At 62.0% G+C, this 16,051-nt stretch overlaps 2 protein-coding genes across 2 annotated transcripts in view; one reads left to right on the plus strand and one right to left on the minus strand.

The window, feature by feature from the left end:
• LOC140689560 (uncharacterized) overlaps positions 1–16,051 on the minus strand; it is an 81,961-nt gene that overhangs the window by 63,168 nt on the left and 2,742 nt on the right. Inside the window, exons 3-6 of the mRNA XM_072950601.1 lie at positions 12,330–12,416; positions 11,870–11,989; positions 11,310–11,436; positions 170–366 (exon numbers count right to left, since the gene is read on the minus strand). Coding sequence (XP_072806702.1) covers positions 170–366; positions 11,310–11,436; positions 11,870–11,989; positions 12,330–12,416 — 531 coding nt within the window. The remainder of the gene's footprint in view (positions 1–169; positions 367–11,309; positions 11,437–11,869; positions 11,990–12,329; positions 12,417–16,051) is intronic.
• Positions 12,394–14,865, plus strand: LOC140689565 (uncharacterized). The gene is made up of 2 exons (XM_072950607.1): positions 12,394–13,723; positions 14,425–14,865. Exons 1-2 carry the CDS (start codon positions 12,404–12,406, stop codon positions 14,596–14,598), a joined length of 1,494 nt encoding a protein of 497 aa, XP_072806708.1. The 5' UTR covers positions 12,394–12,403; the 3' UTR covers positions 14,599–14,865.

Genomic DNA, 16,051 nt, shown 5'->3' on the forward strand with positions numbered 1-16,051 from the left:
CCACAACTGCAAAAACAAAGAATTCCTGCACCAAGGACTTTGCACCAACCACCCACAACCCCTCTCCTTTTTAGCGTAAAAGGAGCCTGAATTCTCACTCGGAGAAGGTGGCTCTCCAGGACATTAGCCTGCCATCTTCTCGGTCAGCTGGCTTTCCAAATCAACTCACTATTCTTTACCCCGACACCGCGTCTCCCGATTTCTTGGCCTGTCGTGCGACTTGCGGAATGAGTGTGGACTTGGAAACACAGGGAAGGAAAGCCAAGTCAGGACTCTCACCCTCTGCCTCTGCTCAGAATACCACCAACGGGTTGCTGGGACAGTGGACGGAAAACTGAGGCTGCAACACGACCATGAGCACTGGGCCTGGGTGGGAGAGATGGCGGGTGCTGTCCGAAGCGCACCCGGCCTCCTTCCGAGTCACATCACACCCACGTCCCCAGACCCAGGGAGGCCTGGAGCCCCACACAGCAGAGCGCCTCCAAACCTGCAGATGCCCAGTGACCGGTCCACTGTGCACCCTCTGGCGCCCTCCTCCCCGCTCCTCCTCCTTCTGCCCCGCTGGCTCAGCCCTGGTCCCACCACATCCTCACCCAGGGCCAGCACTGCTGCAGGAACACCCTCGGCAGGCCGCCCAGCCTCACGCCCTCAGGTCCGCACACCTGGTTGGTGCAGCTCTGCCCCTTTCCAGCCCTCACCACCGACTCTCCAACCGCCTGCTCTCCCGCCCTCCGCCCCCAGTCCTACAGAGCGCCTCCTCTGGTCACGGCATCCTGCCCTCCAGGGTCGACAGGGCCTGCACAATCCTGGGCCTGCACACAACTGGGCCTGCACACTCCTGGACCTGCGCACTCCTGGACCTACGCACACCTGGGCCTGCAGGAACCTGGGCCTGTACACTCCCGGGCCCGTTCCGTATTGTATCTGCACACTTCTGGGCCTGCACGCTCCTGGACCTGCGCACACCTGGGCCTGCACGAACTTTGGCCTGTACACTCCTGTATCTGCTCACTCTTGTGACTGCATACTCCTGGGCCTGTACAACCCTGGGCCTTCTCTCTCCTGGGCCTGCCCCAGTTCGGCCGGCACTCTCCTGGAGCTGCACACTCCTGGGCCTGACCTATCGTACGCCTGCACAGTCCTGGATCTGCACACTTCTGGACCTGCTCCCTCCTGTGCCATCACCCTTCTGGGACTGCACACTTGTGCGCCTGCACACCCCTGTGCCTGACACACCTGGGCCTGCACGCTCCTCGGCCTGCACACTCCTCTTGTCTGCACACTCCTGGGCCTCACCTATCCTACGCCTGCAGTCCTGGATCTGCACACTTCTGGGCCTGCTCCCTCCTGTGCCATCACACTTCTGGGACTGCACACTTGTGCGCCTGCACACTCCTGTGCCTGACACACCTGGGCCCGTACGCTCCTGGGCCTGTACACTCCTGGGCCAGCCCTGGCCTGGGCCTGAATACTAATGGGCCTGCACACTCCTGGGACTGTACCCTCCTGGGCCAGCACACTCCTCTGTCTGCACACTCCTGGGCCTGCACAACCCAGAGCCTGCACACACCTGGGCTGAACACTCCTGTGCCAGTACACTCGTGTGCCTGCTCCCTCCCGTGTCTGCACATTCCTGGGCCTGTACAGTCCTGGGTCTGCACACTCTTTGGCCTGCACACTCCTTGGCCTGTTCCGTATTGTGTCTGCACACTACTGGGTCGGCACACCCTAGAGCCTGCACACTCCTGGGCATGCCCTCTCCTGGGCCTGCATTCTCTTCGGCCTGAACACTCCTAAGCTTGCACACTCCTGGACTTGTACACTCCTGGGCCTGCCCTGGCCTGGGCCTGCACACTAATAGGCCTGACACTCCTGGGAATGCACACTCCTGGGCCTGCACACTCCTCTGTCTGCACACTCCTGGGCCTGCCCCATTTGGCCCTGCCCTCTCCTGTGACGGCCCTCACCTGTCCTGCACACACCTGGGCCTGAACACTACAGGCCCTGCACACATCTGGCCCTCTACACTCCTGGGCCTGCCTTCTACTGGGACCGAACAATCCCTCGTCTGCACACTCCTGGGCCTGCACGCTCCTGGGCCTTTCCGTGCCTGGGCCTGCCCCCAATTCGGCTGGCCCTCTCCTGGACCTGCACACTCTTCGGCCTGCACACTCCTGGGACTGCACTCTCCTTGGCCTGCACACTCTTGGGCCTTCTCCCTCCTGTGCCTGCACACTCATAGGCCTGTTCCAACCTGTGCCGGCACACCTCTGGGTCTGCACACTACTGTGATGCATACTCCTGGGCCTGCACACTCCTGGACTTGTACACTCCTGGGCCTGCCCACTAATGGGCCTGCACACTCCTGGAAATGTACCATCCTGGGCCTGCACACTCCTCTGTCTGCACACTCCTAGGCCTGCACACTCCTGGGCCTGCACATCCCAGAGCCTGCACACACCTGGGCCTCTACACTCCTGGGCCAGTACACTCGAGTACCTGCTCTACCCCGTGTTTGCACACCCCTGAGACTGCACAGTCCCAGGTCTGCACACTCTTTGGCCTGCACACTCCTAGGCCTGTTCCGTCTTGTGTCTGCAGACCTCTGGGGCTGCACACTCCAGGGCCTACACACACCTGGGCCTGCACGAATCTGGGCCTGTTCACTCCTGGGCCTGCACACTCCTGTCTCTGCACACTCCTGGCCTTGGATACTCCTGGGACAGTACACTCCTGGGACTGACCTGCCCTGGGCCTGCACTCTCCTGGCCCTGGACAAGCTTCTGTCTGCACACACCTGGGGCTGCACACTCCTGGGCCTGCACACTCCTGGGCCTGCCCTCTCCTGGGCCTACACTCTCCTTGGCCTGCACACTCCTGGGCCTGCTCCCTCCTGTGCCGGCACACTCCTGGGCCTACTCCCACTTGTGCCTGCACACTCCTGGGCCTGTACACTCCTAGGCCTGCCTTATCCTGGCCCTGGACACTCTTCTGTCTGCACACTCCTGGGGCTGCACACTCTTGGGCCTGCACACTCCTGGACCTGTACAATCCTGGGCCTTCCCTGGTCTGGGTCTTCCCTGGCCTGGTCCTGCACACTAATGGGCCTGAACACTCCTGGTCCTGTACACACCTCGGCCTGCACCCTACTGGTCCTGCACACTCCTCTGTTTGCACACACATGGAACTGCACACCCCTTGGCCTGCACACTCCCAGACCTGCACAATCTTGAGCCTGCACAATCCTGGGCCTGTACACTCCTGGGCCTACACACACCCAGGCCTGCACACTGCTGGGCCTGCACACTCCTGAGCCTCCCTTCTCCTGGGCCTGCACAATCCCTCATTTGCACACTCCTAGGCCTGCACACCCTTGGGCCTGCACACTCCTGGGTCTGCACACTCCTGTCTCTGCACACTCCGGGGACTGCACAGTCCTCGGTCTGTATACTCCTGGGCCTGTACACTCCTGGGCCTGAACACTCCTGGACCTGTACACTCCTGGGCATGCCCTGGCCTGGGCCTGCACACTAATGGTGCTACACCCACCTAGGAATGCACACTCATGGGCCTGCACACTCCTGGGCCTGCCGACTCCTGAGCCTGCATTCTCCTGGTCCTTTCCTCGCCTGGGCCACCACCTATTAGGCCCGCCCTCTCTTTGACGTGCACACGCCTGGGCCTGCTCACTCCTCTGTCTGCACACCCCTGCGCCTTGACACCCCTGGACCTGCACACTCCGGGGCCTGCGCATCCCATGGCCTGCACACACCTGGGCCTCTACACTCCTGGGCCAGTACAGTCATGTGCCTGTTCCGCCCCGTGTCTGCACACTCTTGGGACCGCACAGTCCTGGCTATGCACACTCCTTGGCCTGCAGACTCCTAGGCCTGTTCGACTTCTGTCTGCACACCTCTGGGCCTGCACACTACAGGGCCTGCACATACCTGGGCCTGCACGAACCTGGGCCTCTTCACTGCTGGTCCTGCCCTCTCCTAGGCCTGCACACTCCTGGAACTGTACACTCATGGGCCTGCACACTCCTGGACCTGAACAATCTTGAGCCTGCACAATCCTGGGCCTGTACGCTCCTGGGCCTGCACACTCCTGTGCCTGCCCTCTCTTGGCCCTGCACTCTCCTTGGCCTGCACACTCCTGGCCTGTTCCCTCCTGTGCCGGCACACTCCTGGGACTGCACACTCCTGGGCCTGCCCTGGCCTGGGCCTGCACCCTCCTCTGTCTGCACACTCCTGGGACTGCACAGCCCTGAGCCTGTACACTCCTGGACCTGCACACTTCTGTCTCTGCACACTCTGGTGTCTGCACACTCCTGGACATGCACACTCCTGGGCCTGTACACTCCTAGGCCTGCCTTATCCTGGCCCTGGACACTCTTCTGTCTGCACACTCCTGGGGCTGCACACTCTTGGGCCTGCACACTCCTGGACCTGTACAATCCTGGGCCTTCCCTGGTCTGGGTCTTCCCTGGCCTGGTCCTGCACACTAATGGGCCTGAACACTCCTGGTCCTGTACACACCTCGGCCTGCACCCTACTGGTCCTGCACACTCCTCTGTTTGCACACACATGGAACTGCACACCCCTTGGCCTGCACACTCCCAGACCTGCACAATCTTGAGCCTGCACAATCCTGGGCCTGTACACTCCTGGGCCTACACACCCCCAGGCCTGCACACTGCTGGGCCTGCACACTCCTGAGCCTCCCTTCTCCTGGGCCTGCACAATCCCTCATCTGCACACTCCTAGGCCTGCACACCCTTGGGCCTGCACACTCCTGGGCCTGCACACTCCTGTCTCTGCACACTCCGGGGACTGCACAGTCCTCGGTCTGTATACTCCTGGGCCTGTACACTCCTGGGCCTGCCGTGGCCTGGGCCTGCACACTCCTCAGCCTGCACACTCCTCTGTCTGCACACTCCTGGGCCTGCACACACCTGGGCAGGCACACTCCAGGGCCCTCTGACACCTGTGCCTGCACACTCTTGGGCCTGTCTTCTCCTGGGCCCGCATGAACCTGGGCCTCTTCACTGCTGGTCCTGCCCTCTCCTAAGCCTGCACACTCCTGGAACTGCACACTCATGGGCCTGCAGACTCCTGGACCTGCACAATCTTGAGCCTGCACCATCCTGGGCCTGTACGCTCCTGGGCCTGCACACTCCTGTGCCTGCCCTCTCTTGGCCCTGCACTCTCCTGTGCCTGCACACTCCTGGGCCTGCTCCCACCTATGCCTGCACCCTCCTAGGCCTGTTCCCACGTGTGCCGGCACACTCCTGGGACTGCACACTCCTGGGCCTGCACACTCCTGTGCCTGCCCTCTCTTGGCCCTGCACTCTCCTTGGCCTGCACACTCCTGGCCTGTTCCCTCCTGTGCCTGCACACTCCTGGGCCTGCTCCCACCTATGCCTGCACACTCCTAGGCCTGTTCCCACGTGTGCCGGCACACTCCTGGGACTGCACACTCCTGGGCCTGCCCTGGCCTGGGCCTGCACCCTCCTCTGTCTGCACACTCCTGGGACTGCACAGCCCTGAGCCTGTACACTCCTGGACCTGCACACTTCTGTCTCTGCACACTCTGGTGTCTGCACACTCCTGGGCCTGTACACTCCTAGGCCTGCCCTATCCTGGCCCTGGACACTCTTCTGTCTGCACACTCCTGGGGCTGCACACTCCTGGGCCTGCACACCCCTGGGCATGCCCTCTCCTGGGCCTGCAAACTCCTGGGCCTGCACACTCCTCTGTCTGCACACTCCGGGGCCTTCCCTCTCCTGGGCCTGCCCCCAGTTCGGCCGGCACTCTCCTGGAGCTGCACACTCCTGGGCCTGACCTATCGTACGCCTGCACAGTCCTGGATCTGCACACTTCTGGACCTGCTCCCTCCTGTGCCATCACCCTTCTGGAACTGCACATTGGGCGCCTGCACACTCCTGTGCCTGACACACCTGGGCCTGCACGCTCCTCGGCCTGCACACTCCTCTTGTCTGCACACTCCTCTTGTCTGCACACTCCTGGGCCTGTTCCGTCTTGTGTCTTCACACCTCTCGGCCTGCGCACTCCAGGGCCTGAACACACCTGGGCCTGCACGAACCTGGGCCTGTTCACTCCTGGGCCTGCCCTCTCCTTGGCCGGCACGAACCTGGGCCTAAACACCCCTGGGCCTGCCCTGGCCTGGGCCTGCACACTAATGGGGCTGCACACACCTAGGAATGCACCCACCTGGGCCTACACACTCTTCTGTCTGTACACTCCTGGGCCTGCACACTCCTGGGCATGCACACTCCTCTGTCTGCACACTCCTCGGCCTACACACTCCTAGGCCTGCACACTCCTGGGCCTGCTGACCCCTGTGTCTGCACACTCTTGGGCCTGCACACACCTGGACCTGTACCATCCTGGGCCTTCCCTGGACTGGGTCTTCCCTGGCCTGGGCCTGCACACTACTGGGCCCGCACACTTCTGCAACTGCACACTCATCGGCCTGCAAAGGCACGACCTGCACAATATTGGGCCTGAACACACATAGGCCTTTATCCTCCTGGATCTGCACACTCCTGGGCCTGCACACTGCTGGACCTGCACAGCACTGGGCCTAAACACACCTGGGCCTGCACACTCCTTCTCTGCACACTCCTATCTCTGCACACTCTGGTGTCTACACACTCCAGGGCCTGCACGAACCTAGGCCTGCTCCCTCCTGTGCCTGCATACTCCTGGGCCTGCTCCCACCTGTGCCTGCACACTCCTAGCCCTGTTCCCACCTGTGCTGGCACATTCCTGGGACTGCACACTTCTGTGCCTGCACACTTTTGGGCCTGCACACCCCTGGGCCTGCACACTCCTGGACCTGTACACTCCTGGGCCTTCCCTGGTCTGGGCATTCCCTGGCCTGGGCCTGCAAACTCCTGGGCCTATACACTCCTGGGCCTGCACACTCCTGTACCTGTACACACCTGGGCCTGCCCTGGCCTGGGACTGCACACTAATGGGGCTGCACACACCTAGGAATGCACCCCCCTGGGCCTGCACACTCCTCTGTCTGCACACTCCTGGGCCTGCATAACCCTGGATCTGCACACTCCTGGGCCTGCGCATCCCAGAGCATGCACAGATCTGGGCCTCTACACATCTGGGCCAGTACACACGTGTGCTTGCTCCCCCCCGTGTCTGCAAACTCCTGGGACTGCACATTCCTGGGTCTGCAACACCTTGGCTTGCACACTCATGGGCCTGTTCCGTCTTGTGTCTGCATACCTGTGGGCCTGCACACCCCAGGGCCTGCACACACCTGGGCCTGCACGAACGTGGGCCTCTTGAATCCTGGGCCTGCCCTTTCCTAGGCCTGCCCACACCTGTGCCTACACATTCCTGGGCCTGCACACTCCTGGACCTGTACACTCCTGGGCGTACCCTGGCATGCGCCTGCACACTAATGGGCCTGCACTCTCCAGGGACTGCACCCTCCTGGGCCTGCACACTCCTCTGTCTGCACACTCCTGGGCCTGCCCCAAATTGCCCTGCCCTCTCCTGTGACGGCCCTCACAAGTCCTGCACACTCCTAGGCCTGCACACTCGTGTACCTCCTCCCTCCTGTGCCTGCACACTCCTGGCCATGTACACTCATGGGCCTGCCCTCTGCATGGCGTGCACGGTCCTAGGACTCCCCATTCCTGCGCCTAGACACCCTAGGGCCTGCCCTCTCCTGGGCCTGCACACTCTGGGGCCTGCCCTCACCTGGTTCTGCACACTACTGGGACTGTACACCCCTGGACCTGTACACTGCTGTGCCTTCCCTGGTCTGAGTCTTCCCTGGCCTGGGCCTGAAAACTACTGGGCCTGAAAACTGCTGGAACTGCACACTCATTGGCCTGTAAACTCCAGGACCTGCACAACCTTGGGCTTGAACACACCTGGGCCTGTATACTCCTGGGCCTGCACACTCCTGTCTCTGCCCACTGTGGTGTTAGCACACGCCTGGGCCTGCAAGAACGTGGGCCTGTACACTCCTGGGCCTGCACACACCTGAGTCTGCACACTCCGGGGTCTGCACACTCCTCGGTCTGTATACTCCTGGGTTGTACACTCCTGGGCCTGACCTGGCCTGGGCCTGCACGCTCCTGGGCCTGCACACTCCTCTGTCTGCACACTTCTGGGCATGCACAACCCTAGACCCTACACTCCTGGGCCTGCGCATCCCAGAGCCTGAACACACCTGGGCCTCTATACTCCTGGGCCACTACTCTCATGTGCCTGCTCCGCCCCGTGTCTACACACTCCTGGCACTGCACAGTCCTGGACCTGCACACTCCTGGGCCTGCCCTGGCCTGGGCCTGAACACTAATGGGCCTACACACACCTAGGAATGCACCCTCCTGGGCCTGCACACTCCTCTGTCTGCACACTCGTGGGCCTTCCCTGGTCTGGGCCTTCCCTGGCCTGGGCCTGCAAACTATTGGGCCTGCAAACTCCTGGAACTGCACACTCATTGGCCTGCACACTCCAGGACCTGCACAATCTTGGGCTTGAACACACCTAGGCCTGTATACTCCTGGACCTGCACACTCCTGTCTCTGCACACTCTGGAGTTTGCACACGCCTGGGCCTGCACGAACCTGGGCCTGTACACACCTGGGCCTGCACACTCCTTTATCTGCTCACTCCTGAGACTGCATACACCTGGGCCTGCACATTCCTGTATCTGCTCACTCCTGAGACTGCATACTCCTGGGCCTGCAAACTCCTGGGCATGTACAATCCTGGGCCTGCACACTCCTGGACCTGTACACTCCTGGGCCTGCCCTGGCCTGGGCCTGCACACTAATGGGGCTGCACACACCTAGGAATGCACCCTCCTGGGCCTACACACTCCTCTGTGTGCACACTCCTGAGCCTGCACACCCCTGGGCCTGCACACTCCTCTGTCTGCACATTCCTCGGCCTACACACTCCTAGGCCTGCACACTCCAGGGCCTGCTGACTCCTGTGTCTGCACACTCTTGGGCCTGCACACTCCTGGACCTGTACAATCCTGGGCCTTCCCTGGTCTGGGTCTTCCCTGGCCTGGGCCTGCACACTACTGGGCCCGCACACTTCTGCAACTTCACACTCATCGGCCTGCACAGTCCACGACCTGCACAATATTGGGCCTGAACACAACTAGGCCTGTATCCTCCTGGATCTGCACACTCCTGGGCCTGCACACTCCTCTGTCTGCACACTCCTGGGCCTTCACACACCTGGGCCCGCACACTCCTGGGCCTGCGCATCCCAGAGCCTGCACACACCTGGGCCTCTACACTCCTGGGCCAGTACAGTCGTGTGCCTGTTCCGCCCCGTGTCTGCACACTCTTGGGACCGCACAGTCCTGGCTATGCACACTCCTTGGCCTGCAGACTCCTAGGCCTGTTCGACTTCTGTCTGCACACCTCTGGGCCTGCACACTACAGGGCCTGCACATACCTGGGCCTGCACGAACCTGGGCCTCTTCACTGCAGGTCCTGCCCTCTCCTAGGCCTGCACACTCCTGGAACTGCACACTCATGGGCCTGCCGTCTCCTGGGCCTGCACACCCCTGTCTCTGCACACTCCGGGGACTGCACACTCCTCGCTCTGTATACTCCTGGGCCTTTACACTCCTGGGCCTGCCGTGGCCTGGGCCTGCACGCTCCTGGGCCTGCACTCTCCTCTGTCTGCACACTCCTGGGCCTTCACACCCCTGGACCTGCACACTCCTGGGCCTGCGCATCCCAGAGCCTGCACACACTTTAGCCTCTACACTCCTGGGCCAGTACATTCGTGTGACTGCTCCGCCCCGTGTCTGCACACTCCTGGGACTGCACAGTCCTGGCTATGCACACTTCTTGGCCTGCAGACTCCTGGGGTTGTTCGACTTGTGTCTGCACACCTCTGGGCCTGCACACTCCAGGACCTGCAAATCCTGGGCCTGCACACAACTGGGCCTGCACACTACTGGGACTCCACACTCTCTGTCTGCACTCTCCTGGGCCTGCACACACCTGGGCCAGCACACTCCAGGGCCTGCTGACTCCTGTGTCTGCACACTCTTGGGCCTGCCTTCTCCTGGGCCCGCACAATCCCTCGTCTGCACACTCCTGGGCCGCACGCTCCTGGGCTTTTCCTCGCCTGGGCCTGCCCCCAGTTCGGCCCGCCCTCTCCTGGACCTGCACACTCTTGGGCCTGCACACTCCTCGGCCTGCCCTCTCCTGGGCCTGCACTCTCCTTGGCCTGCACACTCCTGGGCTTGCACACTCCTGGACCTGCACACTACTGGGCCTGCTGAATCCTGTGTCTGCCCACTCCTGCGTCTGCACACTCGTGTGCCTCCTCCCTCCTGTGCCTGAACACTCCTAGGCATGCACACACCTGGGCCTGCCCTCTCTTGGCCCTGCACTCTCCTTGGCCTGCACACTCCTGGCCTGTTCCCTCCTGCGCCTGAACACCCTTAGGCCTCCCCTACCTGGTTCTGCACACTCCTGGGTTGCACACTCCTGGGCCTGCTCCCACCTATGCCTGCACACTCCTAGGCCTGTTGCCACGTGTGCCGGCACACTCCTGGGACTGCACACTCCTGGGCCTGCCATGGCCTGGGCCTGCACCCTCCACTCTCTGCACACTCCTGGGACTGCTCAGGCCTGAGCCTGTACACTCCTGGGCCTGCACACTTCTGTCTCTGCACACTCTGGTGTCTGCACACTCCTGGACATGCACACTCCTGGGCCTGTACACTCCTAGGCCTGCCCTGGCCTGGGCCTGCACCCTACTGAGCCTGCACACTCCTCTGTATGCACACTCCTGGGCCTGCACACTACTGGGCCTGCACACTCCTGGGCCTCCTCCCACCTATGCCTGCACACTCCTAGGCCTGTTCCCACCTGTGCCAGCAATCTCCTGGGCCTACACACTCCTGCACCTGCACAGTCCTGTGTCTGCACAACCCTGGGCAAGCACACTCTGGGCCTGCACACCCCTGGCCATGCCCTATCCCGGGCCAGCCCCCACTTCGCCCGACCCTCTCATGGACCTGCACACTCCAGGGTCTGCTCACATCTGTCCCTGCACACTCCTGGGCCGGCCCTCTCCAGTGTCTCCACACTCCTGGGCCCGCACACTCCTGGGCCTGCATACTCCTGGACCTGCCCTGTCCCTGGCACCAGCCTCCTTCACCCCAACGGTGCCACTCACACGGCTGTGGCGTCTAGCCAGGAGCCCCCAACCGAAACCCCTCCCGAGGGACCCCCTTGCCGGTCCCCAGGGAAGCAGCGGGGCTCCTCTTACCTGCGAGGCGGAGACGTAGTCCAGCTGCAGCCTGACGTCCAGCTGCCGGGCGTGCAGGGCCAGCGTGCATGAGGACAGCAGGATGGCCGTGATCGGCTGGAAGCTGCCCCCGGAGCCACTACCGCCCCTTGGGGAAGAGGAGGAGGAAAATCCACGTCAGTGCCAAGAACACAGGACCCGTCCACAGAGGGCCCCTCAGGTGTGACAACCCCAGAGGCGCCCGCAGCCGACCTGGGCTGAGAGCCACTTCTCTCGCGGAAGCTCAAGGACCTATGCTGAGCCTCCCTCTCCCTCCCTAAAGAGGGAAAACCCAGAGGTTTTCTAACTTTGCACTCACTGTCCATGTATCAGCCATGTCTAGTTTACCTCCCCAGCACGGCAGACCCCCTCCCTGCCTTCCCCACCCCCTGCAGGCGGCTCTCGGGGGCTGGGGGGGGCGCCCTTCCTCCCTGAGGCCAGCCCTGCTGGGGCAGCAGGTGTAATAGAAAAGACCAGATCTGACTGCCTATTAGATCTGTTCTTTTTCCTTTAACCCTCTGCTGTTTTCCAGGCTGTCTTACCAGCTCTGCACCTTTTGGAAATCAATGTTGCCTTCAGCCTGAAATTGACAGAAGAGCCTGTTCTCAAGGCTCTCAGCCTTCAGGATAAAACCTCTTTTGCTCTCCCATACACACAAGCAGCTGCAGAACAGAAAGTAACATTTGTTTTGTTAGAGGTTTTACAGGGGCCCCATGAGCTGACCCACAACTGCAAAAACAAAGAATTCCTGCACCAAGGACTTTGCACCAACCACCCACAAGCCCTCTCCTTTTTAGCGTAAAAGGAGCCTGAATTCTCACTCGGAGAAGGTGGCTCTCCAGGACATTAGCCTGCCATCTTCTCGGTCAGCTGGCTTTCCAAATCAACTCACTATTCTTTACCCCGACACCGCGTCTCCCGATTTCTTGGCCTGTCGTGCGACTTGCGGAATGAGTGTGGACTTGGAAACACAGGGAAGGAAAGCCAAGTCAGGACTCTCACCCTCTGCCTCTGCTCAGAATACCACCAACGGGTTGCTGGGACAGTGGACGGAAAACTGAGGCTGCAACACGACCATGAGCACTGGGCCTGGGTGGGAGAGATGGCGGGTGCTGTCCGAAGCGCACCCGGCCTCCTTCCGAGTCACATCACACCCACGTCCCCAGACCCAGGGAGGCCTGGAGCCCCACACAGCAGAGCGCCTCCAAACCTGCAGATGCCCAGTGACCGGTCCACTGTGCACCCTCTGGCGCCCTCCTCCCCGCTCCTCCTCCTTCTGCCCCGCTGGCTCAGCCCTGGTCCCACCACATCCTCACCCAGGGCCAGCACTGCTGCAGGAACACCCTCGGCAGGCCGCCCAGCCTCACGCCCTCAGGTCCGCACACCTGGTTGGTGCAGCTCTGCCCCTTTCCAGCCCTCACCACCGACTCTCCAACCGCCTGCTCTCCCGCCCTCCGCCCCCAGTCCTACAGAGCGCCTCCTCTGGTCACGGCATCCTGCCCTCCAGGGTCGACAGGGCCTGCACAATCCTGGGCCTGCACACAACTGGGCCTGCACACTCCTGGACCTGCGCACTCCTGGACCTACGCACACCTGGGCCTGCAGGAACCTGGGCCTGTACACTCCCGGGCCCGTTCCGTATTGTATCTGCACACTTCTGGGCCTGCACGCTCCTGGACCTGCGCACACCTGGGCCTGCACGAACTTTGGCCTGTACACTCCTGTATCTGCTCACTCTTGTGACTGCATACTCCTGGGCCTGTACAACCCTGGGCCTTCTCTCTCCTGGGCCTGCCCCAGTTCGGCCGGCACTCTCCTGGAGCTGCACACTCCTGGGCCTGACCTATCGTACGCCTGCACAGTCCTGGATCTGCACACTTCTGGACCTGCTCCCTCCTGTGCCATCACCCTTCTGGGACTGCACACTTGTGCGCCTGCACACCCCTGTGCCTGACACACCTGGGCCTGCACGCTCCTCGGCCTGCACACTCCTCTTGTCTGCACACTCCTGGGCCTCACCTATCCTACGCCTGCACAGTCCTGGATCTGCACACTTCTGGGCCTGCTCCCTCCTGTGCCATCACACTTCTGGGACTGCACACTTGTGCGCCTGCACACTCCTGTGCCTGACACACCTGGGCCTGTACGCTCCTGGGCCTGTACACTCCTGGGCCAGCCCTGGCCTGGGCCTGAATACTAATGGGCCTGCACACTCCTGGGACTGTACCCTCCTGGGCCAGCACACTCCTCTGTCTGCACACTCCTGGGCCTGCACAACCCAGAGCCTGCACACACCTGGGCTGAACACTCCTGTGCCAGTACACTCGTGTGCCTGCTCCCTCCCGTGTCTGCACATTCCTGGGCCTGTACAGTCCTGGGTCTGCACACTCTTTGGCCTGCACACTCCTTGGCCTGTTCCGTATTGTGTCTGCACACTACTGGGTCGGCACACCCTAGAGCCTGCACACTCCTGGGCATGCCCTCTCCTGGGCCTGCACTCTCTTCGGCCTGAACACTCCTAAGCTTGCACACTCCTGGACTTGTACACTCCTGGGCCTGCCCTGGCCTGGGCCTGCACACTAATAGGCCTGACACTCCTGGGAATGCACACTCCTGGGCCTGCACACTCCTCTGTCTGCACACTCCTGGGCCTGCCCCATTTGGCCCTGCCCTCTCCTGTGACGGCCCTCACCTGTCCTGCACACACCTGGGCCTGAACACTACAGGCCCTGCACACATCTGGCCCTCTACCCTCCAGGGCCTGCCTTCTACTGGGACCGAACAATCCCTCGTCTGCACACTCCTGGGGCCTGCACGCTCCTGGGCCTTTCCGTGCCTGGGCCTGCCCCCAATTCGGCTGGCCCTCTCCTGGACCTGCACACTCTTGGGCCTGCACACTCCTGGGACTGCACACTCCTGGGACTGCACTCTCCTTGGCCTGCACACTCTTGGGCCTTCTTCCTCCCGTGCCTGCACACTCATAGGCCTGTTCCAACCTGTGCCGGCACACCTCTGGGTCTGCACACTACTGTGATGCATACTCCTGGGCCTGCACACTCCTGGACTTGTACACTCCTGGGCCTGCCCACTAATGGGCCTGCACACTCCTGGAAATGTACCATCCTGGGCCTGCACACTCCTCTGTCTGCACACTCCTAGGCCTGCACACTCCTGGGCCTGCACATCCCAGAGCCTGCACACACCTGGGCCTCTACACTCCTGGGCCAGTACACTCGAGTACCTGCTCTACCCCGTGTTTGCACACCCCTGAGACTGCACAGTCCCAGGTCTGCACACTCTTTGGCCTGCACACTCCTAGGCCTGTTCCGTCTTGTGTCTGCAGACCTCTGGGGCTGCACACTCCAGGGCCTACACACACCTGGGCCTGCACGAATCTGGGCCTGTTCACTCCTGGGCCTGCACACTCCTGTCTCTGCACACTCCTGGCCTTGGATACTCCTGGGACAGTACACTCCTGGGACTGACCTGCCCTGGGCCTGCACTCTCCTGGCCCTGGACAAGCTTCTGTCTGCACACACCTGGGGCTGCACACTCCTGGGCCTGCACACTCCTGGGCCTGCCCTCTCCTGGGCCTACACTCTCCTTGGCCTGCACACTCCTGGGCCTGCTCCCTCCTGTGCCGGCACACTCCTGGGCCTACTCCCACTTGTGCCTGCACACTCCTAGGCCTGTTCCCACCTGTGCCGGCACACTCCTGGGACTACACACTCCTATGTCTGCACACCCCTGGGCCTGCACACTCCTGGACCTGTACACTCTTGGGCCTGCACAATAATGGGCCTGCACACTCCTGGAAATGCACCCTCCTGGGCCTGCACACTCCTCTGTCTGCACACTACTAGGCCTGCACACTCCAGGGCCTGCTGACTTCTGTGTCTGCACACTCTTGGGCCTGCCTTCTCCTGGGCCCGCACAATCCCTCGTCTGCACACTCCTGGGCCTGTACGTTCCTGGGCCTTTCCTCGCCTGGGCCGCCCCCAATTAGACCCGCCCTCTCCTTGACCTGCACACTCCTGGGCCTGCACACTCCTGGGCCTGCACACTCCTGGGCATGCCCTCTCTTCGGCCTGTACACTCCTGGACCTGCACACTCCTGGACTTGTACACACCTGGGCCTGCCCTGGCCTGGGCCTGCACACTAATGGGCCTGAACACTCCTGTGCCTGCACACTCCTGGGCCTTTCCTTGCCTGCACCTGCCCCCAATTTGGCAGAACCCGGTCCCAGTATCCATCCAACCTGCAGGGGACTGTGTGGGAATCACACAAGGATGTGTGACCAGAAGGCAAAAAAAAAGCAGGGAGCCACTGTGGGGCAGCGCACCCTAGAGGCCTAGATGGGGCACTGGGCCTGAATCTGACATGACAGAACGACCTAGGAGGTCGCATGCCAGAATGGACGATATCAGAGTTGTGTTTAATTTCAACCCGCCGACAGGGAGCTGGGAAGCAGGCGGCAAGGAGGGTGACTTTCCCCAGATCCCAGGGCAGACCCCGGCCTGTGTGGGGTGTGCCCTGCTCCCCACAAGCCCTCTGTGGGGCCCTTCCTTTGCTGAGTCTGTGCATGAGCTCCCTGTGATGCCAGCCCGCAGAGGTGACAGGTGCAGTAGGTGTTTGTGGTTCTAGAGACATGATGGCTTTCCTAGGAAGCAGGGTCCTGAATGATCCCCACTGGGCCAATGGGGGATTGGGGAGACCCTGAGAA

This window comes from Vicugna pacos, chromosome 26 (genome assembly GCF_048564905.1).
Source record: "Vicugna pacos chromosome 26, VicPac4, whole genome shotgun sequence".
Classification (NCBI taxonomy): domain Eukaryota; kingdom Metazoa; phylum Chordata; class Mammalia; order Artiodactyla; family Camelidae; genus Vicugna; species Vicugna pacos.

Bases quoted from the DNA above. Each gene is read 5' to 3' on its own strand.
- LOC140689565 (XM_072950607.1), top strand. From the start codon at position 12,404: ATGAGCACTGGGCCTGGGTGGGAGAGATGGCGGGTGCTGTCCGAAGCG. The intron at 13,724-14,424 runs CTGCACACTCCT...CCACTAATGGGC, and splicing joins GGGTCTGCACACTCTTTGGC to CTGCACACTCCTGGAAATGT.